The sequence below is a fragment of the Enhydra lutris genome, unplaced genomic scaffold (genome assembly GCF_002288905.1).
Source record: "Enhydra lutris kenyoni isolate GAN:26980312 unplaced genomic scaffold, ASM228890v2 scaffoldscaffold12, whole genome shotgun sequence".
NCBI classification, from domain to species: domain Eukaryota; kingdom Metazoa; phylum Chordata; class Mammalia; order Carnivora; family Mustelidae; genus Enhydra; species Enhydra lutris.
Genome location: NW_019154096.1, coordinates 52,255,067 through 52,270,415, shown reverse-complemented (window position 1 = coordinate 52,270,415; position 15,349 = coordinate 52,255,067). Strand labels below are relative to the sequence as shown.

Genomic DNA, 15,349 nt, shown 5'->3' with positions numbered 1-15,349 from the left:
GTATGATGATAGTTTACCACTATTTCTCCCTCAGTTTGTTGACTTTTGAGTTTGCTTCAGTGTTTTCTCCATGTTGAAAATGTTTAGGTTTGCATGGTCTGAACTTTTCTTTTATGGCGTCATAGGTCTATGTCATACTTGAAAAGTTCTTTGCTCTTCCAAGGTAATAAGTATCTCCCAGGTTTTAGTATTTTTATTATTTCATTTTTTTAAAGTTGAAGTCATTGATATAGTTGGAATTTAGTATATAAGGTTGAGGTAGGGATCCATTGTGATTTTTCTTTTCACACCTGCTTTTCCAATTATCATCATTTATTAAATAATCCCTATGATTTGAAATGCTCCCTACATTTCCTACATGCCCCTAAGTAGCAAACTCTCCCCCTTCATGTTTTAAGTATATAATTATTTAAAAATTAGGGTTTATAAGACTTTTTAAGAGCACATTGGCTTAAAGTGAGAAATTTGGCAAAAACAGTGTTGATACCACCCCCAAGTATAGTCCCTGGTCTAGGACTTTGCCTTACAGTTCCTCTACTTTCAGTACCCTCCTATTGGGTGTTTTCGCCCCATGTTTTCTTTTCTTTTCTTCTTCTTTTTTTTTAAAGATTTTATTTATTTATTTGACAGGGAGAGGGCGAGATCACAAGTAGGCATAGAGGCAGGTGGGGTGGGGGTGGGAAGCAGGCTCCCCGCTAAGCAGAGAGCCCAATGCGGGGCTCGATCCCAGGACCCTGAGATCATGACCTGAGCTGAAGGCAGAGGCTTAACCCACTGAGCCACCCAGGCGCCCCATGCCCCATGTTTTCTAAGTGTGTAGCAAGCATATATCCGAGTCCCCAGCTCTTAAAAGGCCTATCTCCATGGTAGTGGGTGGGACATAATGGAACAGACACAGCCATTTGATGGGCAGGTCAGTTTGGTTCTGACTGCTAACCAGAAATGAAGGGAGAAGACGTCGAACGGTTTCATCACTGACATAAAATGAAAAGCCTTGCCACATAAAATTAGCTGGATCCACGGAGAGAGAGCAAGCTGGCAAGAACACAAGCTGAGGGACATTGACTATATGTGGTATCTACCTTGGCATGTAGTCTACTATCTTGAGATTTCAACCACATTTTTTTTTAAAGATTTTATTTATTTGACAGAGATCACAAGTGGGCAGAGCAGCAGGTGAGGTGCGGGGGTGGGGAGCAGGCTCTCTGCTGAGCAGAGAGCCTGATGTGGGGCTCGATCCCAGGACCCTGAGATCATGACCTGAGCTGAAGGCAGAGGCTTAACCCACTGAGCCACCCAGGTACCCCAATCAGCATTTTTTAAAAGAAAATGAGAGGACATCTCTTTTCACATTTATTCTCCCACTCAGGAGGAATTAGGAAGATGACACAATTTCTCCTTCTGAGGAAACACGATGTCTACGAAATAATAGGCCTTCCCCTAACTTCAACTAAAAAAGGAGAGAACCCAGCATTGTTTAAGTAGCCAGAGAAAACAGCCTGGGATTTTAAATGTGTCAGGATCCATTAGGAACAGTTTTCTATTGCATTTATTTATTTATTCATTTACTTAGCAAGTGATAATTGAGTCAGTGAACAAAACAGACAAAAATCGCTGCCCCCCTGGAGCTTACGTATTTTCAGGGGGTTGTGGGTGGGGGGGGAATAGAGTCAGTGAGCAAACATTAGTAAGTGATCTTGTCTGCAGCGACAAAGGACAGAGCAGTCAGGTGTGTCTGAGTGCAGGAAGTGGGGCTGTAATCTGCGTAGGGTCCTGGCCAGCTTTTGGAGAAGGTGACACCATGAGCTAACGCTTGCAGGAGGAGAGGTGATCGCTCCTTGACATGATCCTGCAGGAATCATTTTGGGCTCAAGTTGGGAACATAAAGGAATGCTAAGGAGCTGAAAAACTGTCACTACTTTTTCCTATAAGTAAGAGTCTTAAGCTTTTCTCTGTGCCTCATAAATCACAGTTGATCAGAGTGTCCTTATTTCAAAGCTAAAATACTGTGCTAGAGAGAAAATTTTTAATTTTTTAAATTAAATTTTGTACCATTCTGCCAACAGGGATGAATGGTGAAGGCTAGAAAGTTCTGCCTGTCTTATCGCATTTGTTTCTAACCGGCTCCAGGAATCGGCGTGCGTGAAAGTGGTGGCAGCCGTGAGCATGTGGGATGTGTGCATGGAGAAGGGACACAGAGACTTGGAGCAGTTTGAGAAGGTGCATCGCTACATCAGTGACCAGCTCTTCACAAATTTCGTAAGTGACTCTTCCTTCAACCCTCTTTTCGTAGGGTGGCCTTCTCCCTGGGGTTCTCGAGCACCCGCTCTGTGGAAAAGTTAATTCCACAGAGACATACCGTGTGCCTCAGGAATACCAGTCATCCTCTGGCTCCATCCGTATCAGGGTTTTATATTCAGAACAATGGCTTTTAATTAGTTCAAAGGACAGGTTGGGCCTCTGGTATTCAAAGAGAATTTTTTTATAGCTTGTGATCAGTCAGGTTTGAGGAGACAGAGGCAAACTGGGAAATTTCATCTGGTATCACTGTTGATAACTCTGAAGAAAAAGGACAACTGTAGGAGCCCTAACTTAGAAATATTTAGTAGTTTCAAAGTTAACCAATGGATCTTTGAAATGGCATGTGCTTCCTTATAAAGATGGTACTAAAGGCCAAATTGCTCTGGCAATTCTATTTTTTTTTTTTTAAAGATTTTATTTATTTATTTGTCAGATAGAGAGAGGGAGAGAGAGCAAGCACAGGCAGACAGAATGGCAGGCAGAGGCAGAGGGAGAAGCAGGCTCCCTGATGAGCAAGGAGCCCGATGTGGGACTCGATCCCAGGACGCTGGGATAATGACCTGAGCCGAAGGCAGCTGCTTAACCAACTGAGCCACCCAGGCGTCCCATGCTCTGACAATTCTAAATATAGATGTGGGATTGTTTGATGGTGAGGAGAAAGAGATGAGTGGGGTTTGAAGGTTTCTTGGAAATTTCTGGATGGCTTCAGGCTGAAGAAAGCATTCATTCACATTTGAGGAACTTAGAGGTGTTCTCACAACAGTAGCATCTTACTGAAAGAAACATACTAAGTCCCTATTTATGTTCTTTACATGACACTATCCTGCCCCTCGATGTCTGTCCTTCTAGAACAAATTAAAGAGAAAAATCTTTTGAAAAGTAGAAGCAGGTGTTAACAAGTAGTTATGATTAGAAAAGGTATGGTGGGTGTATGAAGGCTTCTCCCCCTCAGAAGTCTGCAACAAGTACCTCTTGGGTTAAATTCGAGCCATGTAGACCTGTGTACTAAGCTGTGATACCCGGCAGACCACCCTGTTATCCACGGTGGCGCTAAGGCGGGCTCAGCACATTTCGCAGACTCCAGTGAGTACATATGATTGATGAAGGTTATACATTGAGAAGTTTTTATAAAATGTGTGAGTCTGTCTGGTGTTGGGTAAGTAGAACGCGTTGGACCTGCGTGGGTTTCCATTGTGCTGGAGGAGCAAAGCAGGTGCTGCAGGATATCACAGATCGGCCCGACGGGTGTTTCAGGGAAGGACATATATCCGCGGTGACGGGTGGTCACTGGACTTACCGTGCGGATCGAGTCTCAGTAAATACAAACCTGGATAAATACAAAGTAAATACGTTGTCTGCCCGAACCTGATGGTAGGTTAAAATCAGAAATAGGGGATCCGGAAGGGCTGACCCCTGTGGTTGTCTTGTCCCCACAGAAGGAGAGGACGGAGCGGCTGGTCATCTCTCCCCTCAATCAGCTGCTGAGCATGTTCACGGGGCCGCACAAGCTGGTGCAGAAGCGCTTCGACAAGCTGCTGGACTTCTACAACTGCACCGAGCGGGCGGAGAAGCTGAAGGACAAGAAGACCCTGGAGGAGCTGCAGTCCGCCCGGAACAACTACGAGGCCCTGAACGCGCAGCTGCTGGACGAGCTGCCCAAGTTCCACCAGTACGCGCGGGGTCTGCTCACCAACTGCGTTCACGGCTATGCCCAGGCCCACTGCGACTTCGTGCGCCGGGCGCTGGAGCAGCTCCAGCCGCTGCTGTCGGTGCGTGTGCCGCCCACCCTCCCGTCCGTGTCCCGCCCCCCCAACCTCCGGCATGGTAGAGGGGTCGCAGGCTCTCCCAGTATCCTGGGAGTGCACATGTGGGGTGCCTGAGAAAGTCTTCCCGCTGGAGAGATTAGAGAGGGCCCGGGGTCAGGCCCATCCCACCTGGAATTTCCTGGCCCTTGCCTGTGTCTGAGGCTTCCAAGCGGCTCTTTCCACCCTGCAGAGCCACGGAGCGGTGGAGAGCCACTGGCGGGGCCACGGGACCCACACCCGGCAAACCTGGGTCCTCCATCCGTGGTCTCTCTCTCTCTCTCTGCCCCGCCCGCCAATTCCAGTTACTTAAAGTCGCCGGCAGAGAGGGCAACCTGATCGCCATCTTCCATGAAGAGCACAGCAGGGTCCTGCAGCAGCTCCAGGTTTTCACCTTCTTCCCGGAGTCCCTTCCTGCCGCCAGGAAGCCCTTTGAGAGGAAGACCATGGACCGCCAGTCAGCGCGGAAGCCGCTCCTGGGCCTGGTGAGTGGGGGGGTTCGGGCTGGCCTGGTCAGCGACGCCCTTTGTGTCCCGGATTAGGCCGCTTAGCCCGGTTCTCAGCTAATGGACGCGGGTATCATACTGACATCAACAAGCTATTATGACGTTCAGACGGGCTCGTATGCGTAAAGCACTTAGAAATGGCCTGGCACAGAGCGAGCATGGCACAGGGAAGCTGTCTTCATTGTTACTGCTGATGCACCCAGCTTCGGCCGCAGAGGAGCGCTTTCACAGGAGTTTAAATATCTTACCGTAATGGAGGATAAAGGTCATGGAGTTCTCGCATCTGTCTGGGCTCCTGCAGGCAATGTCCCTGAGCATCAGGGTGGGTAAGGCTAGTGATCATCAGTAGCTTTTTTACACTCAATATGTCCGTCAGAACAGCTTCTGAAAAGCATTCTCAGATCTTAGTCTATCCAGTGAATGGAGTTTGCAAAGGACTAATATTAATACTTTGATCAGTTAATTAAGGAAACTGATTTAAGGGTATGTTAATTCTGCCAGGCTTCCCCGTGTTCGATCATGTACTGGAAAAGGTACCAAGGTGGCTCAGTCCGTTGGGCATCTGCTCGGGTAATTCTGCTCAGATCATGATCCCGGGGTCCTGGGATCAGGCCCTGCATCAGGCTCCCCACTGAGCGGGAGGTCTGCTCCTCCCTCTCCCTCTGTCTGCTGCTCTCCCTCCTTGTGTGCTCTGTCAAATAAATAAAAATTAAAATCTTGAAAAGAAAAAAAGTAATTATCTGATACATGGCCAAATTGTTCATGGCTGACTGCTTTTCTACCCGAAGTAACATTCTTTTAGAACTCATTTCCAAAGTAGCATGAGATACACCAGATTATATGGGGCCATAATTGGAAAGATTATTGATCTCTGTTGACAACACATTGCTCTGTATAATCTCATAGGCATTAATTTATATTACCTTAAAAGGGAAAATCAAATTTATTATTACTTTTATTTTTTTCTAATTTTTACAAATCATAATTGTTTTTATAGATGGGGAAGTCAAGATAAGGAAAGTCTCAGTTTATTTAAAAAAAATTTTTTTTATAGATTTTATTTATTTATTTGACAGAGATCACAAGTAGGCAGACAGGCAGGCAGAGAGAGAGGAGGAAGCAGGCTTCCTGCTGAGCAGAGAGCACGATGTGGGGCTCGATCCCAGGACCCTGGGATCATGAACTGAGCTGAAGGCAGAGGCTTTAATCCACTGAGCCACCCAGGCACCCCCGGGAAAGTCTCAGTTGTTTAAATTCATATAGCAAAACAGAAAATCTTGTAATATTACTTATATAGTTTGACTCTTCTGGTGGCACTTCTTTTTAAAGTTTTATTTTTTTTTTAAAGATTTTATTTATTTATTTGACAGACAGAAATCACAAGTAGGCAGAGAGGTAGGCAGAGAGGGAGGGGGAAGCAGGCTACCTGCCGAGCAGAGAGCCCGATGCGGGGCTCGATCCCAGGACCCTGGGATCATGACCCGAGCCGAAGGCAGAGGCTTTAACCCACTGAGCCACCCAGGCGCCCCTAAAGTTTTATTTTTAAGTAATCTCTACACCATGTGGGGCTTGAACTCACAACCCCGAGATCAAGAGTTGCACATTCTACCGACTGAGTCAGCCAGGCACCCCACGTGACACTTAAATCACATTTTTTGGTCACAAGATAAAGAGATGTGGCACTAAGATGGAACATTAAATTTTCTTAATAGCTCCCAAGGCATAAAACATGAGCTAAGATCATGATTTTTACCCAGCCACATGGACTGTCTCAGGCTCAAAAACATCCGATGGGAGTAGCGAGGGGCTGGCTGTCGTTGCCCCCATTTCTGAGACTCAGACTGTGAGCTGAGATTAGTTGTGGCCATGGTCTGGTGGCCAGGGAGGATTTGTGTCTACTGCGTCTCTTGTGTTGCCTTCCAGCCAAGTTACATGCTACAGTCGGAAGAACTCCGGGGCTCCCTTCTGGCAAGGTATCCCCCTGAGAAACTCTTCCAAGCAGAACGGAACTTCAATGCCGCTCAGGACTTGGATGTCTCACTTCTGGAAGGGGACCTGGTGGGCGTGATCAAAAAAAAGGACCCCATGGGCAGTCAGAACCGCTGGCTGATTGACAACGGAGGTAGGAATGTTAGACCTCAGATTACTCTAACTCTAAATGAGGAGAAAGTTATTTCTGACTGTACCCAAATCTTGTCTAGGCCAAAAAAGAAAAAGAAAAAAAAAAAAAAAACGAGAGTCTTTGATTAAAGGGGAAAAATAACCTTGCAAGTTCTGTCCATCTTGGGAGAGTGCAGTGCCCAAGTCATTACCAAAACAAAACCTGTCTTTGGTTTTGGTTTTGTTTTCACAAATTCCAGAAGGGGCTCCATTTCTTACCTTTGCAGGCTCTTGCCAAGCTTCATAGCTCTTCCAGGCCATGCTTATCGGCACCTGAGCCCTTTCAACCTATTCCAAGTGAACCACAAAATAAGCTGCCCTCTTCCAAGCTCTGGAAATGGGTTTTGAGAGTGTGAACTTAGAACGTGTAGTAAAGGGTTTTTTGTTTGCTTTACTGGTTTTACCTCATGACTAGGGAATGGCTTTAAAAATAGCTTATAGCTTTTTTCTAGCAGGGATGGTGGCAGAGGCTAGGGGATTTGTTGGGTACAGAATTTAAAGAAAAGTTAAAAAAAAAAAGATCCATGTCATTTCTCCACTATTCCAAAAATCCAAAAAGCTCTAAAAAACAAAGGGCTTTTTTCCCAGAACTCACTTGCCAAAACCTTCCCTGATCTGAACTTATTTGGTAACAAAATCCCAGCGAAGTCTTGTGAAGCTGTTTATAATTGTTACTCCTCTCTTTTGATGTGAATAGTCATACCTTATAGAAACATCAGTGGGTTTAATTTTGAGGCGGTGACCCAGACCCTGCTGGGGATGTCATGCCATAAACCATATACAGACCTGATTCCTTTTCCCAAATTCAAAAAGGCTGAATTCCAAAACCTATCTGGCTCTTAGCATTTTAAATAAGGACTGTGGGCCTATACAATAAACTTCTCTGTTCACACCACCGGAATGGAAAATTGTGACATTCTCAGTTTGAAAGTATTTTATGGATCTCCTCCCCCGCCCATCCTTCCTGCTTACCCAAAAGAATGGAGATTGGCAGTGGGAAAGGAACGCAAGGATGGAGGGCGATGGGCCGAGGAAGCTGCTGATGGGTTCACAGAAGGGTTCCCAGTAACCATCCAGGCTGTTCAAGAAACTGTTCCACCCCGGGGGCTTTTATCTACGCCATCCTGGTGAGTGGTGGCAGGAAGCCCACAGTATTAGGATTGGCAGTTAGACCCTCTACCCCTCACCATCTGCCCAAGGGAAACCACTCCCTCTGCCCCCATTAAGGCAGATGTAACAAAAACACATTGAAGATGAAGACGGAGATGGCTGTTGGTCACATGGACGTTGCATGCTCTGGGTGCTTCCCTTGACAGATCCTCCTTTCTTACTTAGTATTATAAAAAATGTACCTGTGGATCAAGGATTTCAGTCTTATATGTTGCAAAGTTTGAGCTGCAGACCCCTCTGTCATTATCTTAGGACATTTATTAAAGTGATCACGTGCTGTGCCCGGGTTGCGTCCACACGAGCCCCCATAGACCACCTCCTGCCTTAGCCTGTTCTCACAATATGTCCACCACGTTCCCAGACCACACGTGGAGATTCAAGTGCCCTGGATGGAAAAAGGGCTGGTGGCCATCTCCGAGTGGCTCAGTCACTAGGAGGATGGTTTTTAAAATCCCTTTTTCCATACTCAGTGTATCTGAGCACATCCTTAGTTTAGTCTCTCCTAGCCTTTGTTTCCATGATATAGATATCCTGTTCAGTTTTCTTCATCTGCTCATTCTCAAGCACATGGCCACTTGTATTACTGCCCCCTTGAATGTCCACAAGGACTCCCGGCACTCACCTTTCAGGCAGTGGTAATAAGTTTGCCCTGGCAGGTAGCCACAGGGTTGTGTCTCCTGGGATTGACTGTCCCACTTTTTTGTCCCTAAGCATCTTATTTTGTGTCTCTCACTATTGCCCTCGCTTTTCAACCGTAGTTTTTTCTTCGTTGACTCTGCCCGCCACCCATTCCATTAAAAGCACTTCCTGTTTACTCTTCCTCCCTGTAGTCACCAAAGGCTTTGTGTACAGCTCCTTCCTGAAGCCCTACAATGCACGCCGCAGCCACTCGGACGCCTCGGTGGGCAGCCAGTCGTCCACTGAGTCGGAGCTGGGCAGCTCCTCCCCCAGGTTCCCACGGCAGAACAGCAGCAGCACCCTGACCTTCAATCCCAGCAGCATGGCCGTGTCCTTCACCTCGGGGTCTTGCCAGAAGCAGCCTCAAGATGCCACTTCACTGAAGGAACTGGACCAAGAAGCTCTCAGTGCATCCTTAAATTTGGGTTGTTCAGAGAGCAGTCCTTCCAGATGCCCCACAGACCCAGACCCCAGCTCCCAGCCCAGGTCATGGGACCTCCCGGAGGCAGCCAGAGACATTCACCCGCCTGCCCCTGCCCTCAGGAGCTGCAGGAACTCCAGGCATCCAGAAACGGCCGGTTACTCCCTACCAGGGCGAAACGGGCAGGGAAAAGACCTTATGAGAGGGTGTACAAGAACATCCCAGTCTCTGGAAGACAAAAACGAAGAGCCAGAAAGCAGGGAGGCAGAAGGCAACCAGGCAAGTGCTCACTGGTCGCCGTGTGGCAGACATGGCGGGAGTGTTGGGTAGGTGAGGAGCGGGGGAGTCCGAGGCACGCCCAGGGCCTGGGTGGTAGTCTGGGCTGAGCTCACCGACAAGTCTTGTAAAGCACACACAGAAACTCACTCTAGGAGTGAGCACCTCCATGCCTTCAGGTTGGCTGACACTTCCCGGGCTGTTTCTGGGCCCCTTCTGCTGTGTCGTTGGGCATTCACAAGGTGTTACAGTGAAAACCTTTTCCACTCTGCCAGCTCATAATCCCTCATTGTATAAAGCCTGCCATTTATCCCATCTATTTGTTTTTTTATTCAAATAGCTCTGTGTTTTCCCCCTGGAATTTAGAAATAACTTTCTCAGTTTTTTCTATTCTTTTTATAATGGCCTATTTTTGTCTTTATGAATTTGAATAAGCTTTTGTATCTTGAACATATTAAACTTACCTATTTTAAGGTCACTTTCACATTCGTGGCTGGGGAACCCCTGGTTGCCTTTGCTCCCTCTTGCATCAGGGATTTTCCATGTGTGTCTTAGACCATCTGTCTGTGAGCTCATCTCCAGCAGGGTTGCCTTTGAGAGACTCAGATGTGTCCTGGGTTGTGGAGGCATTTGCCTCTGCCAAGCTCTGGATTCCAAAAGACCAGTTTTCAACACAAGCTTCTCAGCTCAATCTTTCTACGCCACATTCCTCAAGACTACAGATGGGCTTAGAGAATTGCCTGTTCCTCAGGTGATTCTGCTACTGCCCACTGCCTAGGACAGACATCCAAGTTTTGGGCCAGTCAGTGGACACTTTTCCTAGACATATGGAAGGAGGAGATGGCCCCCCTTTTTTTAAAATTCTGATTTTGTTTAAAAAGCTCACTTCTCGCTTCATCGACTCCTCCAAGTCGTAAGAGTATGTTTTCATCCTTGTGCCTCCCTGGACTTTGTGGCTTTCCCTCCCTGGACTTCGTGTCTTCCCCTCCCGATCACTGAGCACTGCCTATCAGCCATATTGGCTGAAAGTTCCTTCTTCCACTTTTTAAGGCAACTCTGAAGAGTAGAAGGATATAAATTTTGGTTTTCTTTGAATCTGCCCTGTTCATTATGGTAGCTACCAGGTCTATGTAGCTATTTAAATTTAAGTTAGTTAAAATTAAATAAAATTTAAAATTAAGTGCCTCAGTCTTACTGGCCATACTTCCAGTGCTTGATAGCCACATGTGGTTAGAGGCTGCCATATTGGATAGCACATTGGATAGGTATAGAACATTCCTATCACCGCAGGAAGTCCTGCTGGACAGTATTGTTCCAATCAGTGTCCCAAGTTTTCCAACTCACTTTCTCTCCCTCTCATAGGTCTATTTTGCTGTGTATACCTTCAAGGCACGGAATCCAAATGAGCTGAGTGTGTCAGCCAATCAGAGACTCAAGATCCTGGAGTTTAAAGATGTTATGGGAAATACAGAGTGGTGGTTAGCCGAAGTTAATGGGAAGAAGGGCTATGTCCCATCCAATTATATCCGCAAAGCTGAATATACCTGAACTTATTCTCCTTCTTGCTCAACCTTGCTGCCTTCACTTCCTTCTGCTGAAGGGTCCTGGTGGCCCCGTGAGAGGGCACCTGCTCCTGGGACACCGGCCCCATCCTCACTGTTTAACTACGGCATGGCACAGGACACAAGATGAGATTTGTTTCCCGCCATTGGGTTGTCAACTTTGATGCTCACTAGACTTTCTAGAATTTGAAATGGACCCCAGGGCTTGTGAATGACTCTGTGACCATGAGAAGAAAGGCATGTCTCGGGTCAGCCTTTGGAAATGAGAAATTTCCCGTGGGAAGACCAGTATCAGATATATGCTGGAGGCACGCTCCAGCCTGAGAAGATGTGGGCTTGGGTTGTACCATACTGAGTTTGGGGTGGTCCCATGCTCCGTGAACAAATGACCAGGTACTGACTTGGATGAAGAGAGTTCTCTGGGAGCCCTTATAGACTGCGCCTCCGCATGTGGCAAGAAGTTTGTTGAGATTGTACCAAATCTGGTATTTCAACGCTTCCATGTTTAGTACACATTCATACATACACCCCCACCCCTAATTTCCAAAAGTCCCTCAAATACTACATCTGTAACCTTATTTGTTTCAAATACTGCATTCCCAGATTGGCTCGGCAACATTCAGTTGTGTTCTCTTTTTTAAAAGCATTTAGGGTCTTTATTTCCCTTCATCATTTCTGTGAATGGGTCTCTTCCCTTTGAGATGTACAACCGTCTACTCCTTTCTGAGAGTCACCTGCACCTTATCGAGTCCGTGTGTGATGTCTCCTGGCCCTTCACCCAGAATCCAATTAACAGATAGCTTTTCCTAGGAGAACAAGGTGAGAGCTTCAGCCACCCCATGGAAAGATCTTGCCTTACAGTGAGCTGAACCCATTTGGCCTGGCGGAAGCCTGGATGCCTTTCTCCTTCATCCGCACTACTGTCCACAGATGCAAAAAGCCTAATGCTCATGTATCGTATGAATGAGAAGTGGTCCCAGAGGTAGCTTATCCAAGACTTGGAAATAAGCATTTTCTGTTTCACCACTAACCTCCATGCTTCAGAGACCATAGTCTAAGCCAGACAGATTCTAAAGTGCCTGATCGTCCCTCCATCTGGTCTCAGGAAGATCTCCGCTAATCCTTACACAAAGTATCTCTCCCTGACTATTCTATTTAAGCAAGGCTCTTATTCTTAAGGTTTGCCCCAGATATGAGGCCTACCTTGGAATAGAAAACTAAACTTTTGTCTCAAGAAAAGGAATTAAGAATACCTGACAGCCCCCTGCTCCTTCAACTGCACCTTTGGCCTTAAAAATCCTGATGAACTGGGAGACACCTATGGGCCCCTTAGCCTTGTGTGTCTGCGGGTTGGTCAGAAGGCAGCAATGCGAGTCTCTTGTGAATAGTGTTTATATTTAGAGATGTTTATATTTAAGTAGTTATTTTATAAATAAAAGCATTTCTATGGGCCGTGAGTGTGTTTTCTTGATTACCGTCCATGTGTTTAGCCTGAACCTTGTCGGATTTCTGAAGGTACCTTTTTGACAAATCAAAACGATGGCGAGATTCCAGACAATGAGAGAGGCTAACTGAAGAAATTCCAGTCAAAAATCCATTGTCAAATATAATTTCAACAGAATTCCCATACCCTCAAAAGATGCCCATGTTGCAGATGATTGCCTCTTCATGCTGTTTTGTACTATAAAATGCTAGTGGAACAGAACTGAAGGCTTTAAACTGGAGACCCTAAAAAAAAAACGTATTTCATGGCTGTCAAGTCCAACGGTAGTGTCTTCGTCCGGGACTCCTCCCAGGTGCACCCACTAGCCGTGCTGCTGCTGAAAATAAATAATAAATAAACAAACAAACTGGAGACCCTATAAGGTAAGTACTTTGCTGATATCACAGAGGTGGAAACAGACGCCCTAGAGATGAAGTAACAAGGCATGGAGTAGCAGCTGGGTGAGGATGTGGACGGTAGGGGGAGAAGTAGCAGGAGCACTGGCCGTCCTGGGTTGGGGTGGGGGGTTTGCTGTGGGTGAGGGGAGACCCTGGACCATGAAGCAATTACCTGATACTGTGAAGGGAGAGAAAACACGATGGGATAGGTAGACTCAGAAGAAATTTATCAGTCAGCTAGGCCAACTCTTACTTTATGGACTAGGAAAGTGGGATCTAGAGACATTGTGACTTCCCCAAGCCACGCATTGAGTTTTTAATGGATCCTGAATTGAAACTTGGGTCTTGGGTTCTCTAGCTGAGTCTCTCCACCTTGTTCTGGAGCCAGATGGTCTGGCTTCAGATACTTAAGAGCTTTGTGACCTTGGCAACTTACCCAACCCATTCTTCAGCTTCCTCATCTAAAGTAGGTGGTAATTCTATCCGCATCATGGGTTGTTGTAAGGATTGAATGAGTTAGTACATGGAGAGTCCTAGAGCTGCCTGATCCTTAGTAATAAATTGGAGAGCCCTTGGGGTCCAAGTCAAGGAATTTAAATTTGATGAGTCTGGTAGTAAGAAACTCTGGTAGGCTCTTTAATGGATTGTCTGTTTTAGGAAAGCTAAATGTTAAGGGGATGATTGAGAGGGAGGACAGATCAAAGGCAAGAAAATCTAATTAGTTGGAAAAAAAGGTAACTGCTTTGGGCATCAGATTGCTTGAGAGTGGAAAAAAGCATCCTATAAAGACTGCAATTGAAGAAATGATGGAATCACTGACAAAAGGGAGATCACTGGGATGGGAGCAGGTTTATGAAAAGATGAGGTTTATCGTATTAAACACGAGATGTCTGCCTGTCTTGCTCCTCCAGGTGTGGCCTTCAGCCCAGTAGCATCACTGCAACCTGGGAATTAATGGAAATGCAGGCCCCTCCCGAGCATCCCAGGGCTTAAGATCCTGACGTGATTTATGTGCACAGCACAGTTTGAGAACCATCTGTCAAGGCAATTTTTTTTTTTTAAGATTTTATTTATTTGCTAGAGAGAGAGAGCACAGAGGGAGAAGAAGCAGACTCCGCTGAGCGGGGAGCCTGAGGTAGGGCTCAATCCTAGGACCCCGAGATCATGATCTGAGCTGAACTTAAACGTCTGCTTAACTGACTGAGCCACCTACATACCCCCCAAGGCAATTTTTTAAATGGAACTTTCTACTGTCAGAAAAGAATTACAAAACCCATGGAAGAAAAAAAGTATCAGATGTTTCAGACACAACAGAAGGAAATGTTATTGAAGAAAATTTCTAAATCTGGCTTGTCTGCTTGCATCAACTCATGAATTTTCTCCCTTTCCTGCCTGGAAGTAGCTCTTCAGTTGTGCTTTTATCCAAGAGGCCTAGGAGAACAGAGCAGTGGTGGGGACTGCCATCTATAAAGTCTGGATTTCTGGCTTTCATCTGGAGACTATTGTGAGAACCAAATAAGATGACGTGTAAATTTTTGTGCAATGGGAGCTCTAGGACTACATGGTTCTAATAAGGATTGAATTTTGTGTCACCCTGTTTTAATTAGATTGCGAAACTAGGACTCTGCCATGCAGTTTTTGTTTCAGAATCAGGATTTCAAACCGGCCCCAGAAGAACGTGGTTGTTTCACGTGGAGAACCTTAGACCCAAGGACCAAGATACCTCAAGATGTCGACACATCATTCTAAATCCTCTCTCTAGTTGCCACAACTCGCACAACTGGGGATTTTAAGCTCTTCTGCCTGTTAATACATTGTATTGATGGAGTTTTTACGGTCACACCTTTGCCAAGTACAGCAGAGCCCTTCCTTGCCTTATCTCACCTAGCCTACTGGAATCTTCCCGCAATTGTTAATGAAGATCAGGATTAGTCTTTTGCCTCTATCAAGAAGGGAGAGTTCAACAACAAATTGGGGGCCTTGCAAAGCTACATAGGGCCATCTATTCCTTCATATCCCTCCAAGGTGACCCTCAAAGAGAAAGGAGCCAATTTAGTGTCCTCCCAGAAGTTCTGATAGTGTGGTGGAAGGAAACGAATGTTCCAGTTAGGGCAACAGTGGCGTATTCATTCAGGAAATGTTGATTGGGAGCATGGAGACACATGGGAATCCACTGCCGATCAGGGGGGGTCTACAGACTTAAACCATGGTACAAGGCCCTGCCTGAGTACCACCTGTCCCTGAGACACCAAGTTTCGAGCTCCAAACCGTTCCCATGGCAGCTGTTCCTCAGGTCCAGGATCAGGGATGCCGAGAGCGACTGCTGATCCGTCCACAGCCTCCTCCTGTGGTTGGAATCACCATGTCTCACTTTAACAAGGGACCTTCCTACAACCCCTCGGCTGAGATCAAGAAAACCTCCCCAAAATGATGAAGCTAAATAAGATCTTCGCAGTGTGCTAGAAGGGGTGGCAGGCATGAGCACTGAAACCCATTTCAGCAGGGCTAAAAAGATGGCATAATCCTACAAATTCAGACAACAGGATTCATTGAAGATGAAACCTGGGTCTTGGGTTCTCTAACTGAATCTTT

At 46.3% G+C, this 15,349-nt stretch overlaps 1 protein-coding gene across 2 annotated transcripts in view; it reads left to right on the top strand.

Annotated features, from left to right (window-relative positions):
* Positions 1-12,328, top strand: part of LOC111145373 (dynamin binding protein) — a 71,821-nt gene extending 59,493 nt beyond the window's left edge. The window contains exons 11-16 of one of the 2 annotated variants that reach the window (XM_022500238.1): positions 2,131-2,259; positions 3,738-4,070; positions 4,409-4,588; positions 6,533-6,731; positions 8,770-9,317; positions 10,677-12,328. In XM_022500238.1, coding sequence (XP_022355946.1) covers positions 2,131-2,259; positions 3,738-4,070; positions 4,409-4,588; positions 6,533-6,731; positions 8,770-9,317; positions 10,677-10,862 — 1,575 coding nt within the window. In that variant the 3' untranslated portion in view covers positions 10,863-12,328. The remainder of the gene's footprint in view (positions 1-2,130; positions 2,260-3,737; positions 4,071-4,408; positions 4,589-6,532; positions 6,732-8,769; positions 9,318-10,676) is intronic. The other variant, XM_022500239.1, reaches the window with a different exon arrangement.
* The last annotated feature ends 3,021 nt before the right edge of the window (positions 12,329-15,349 follow it).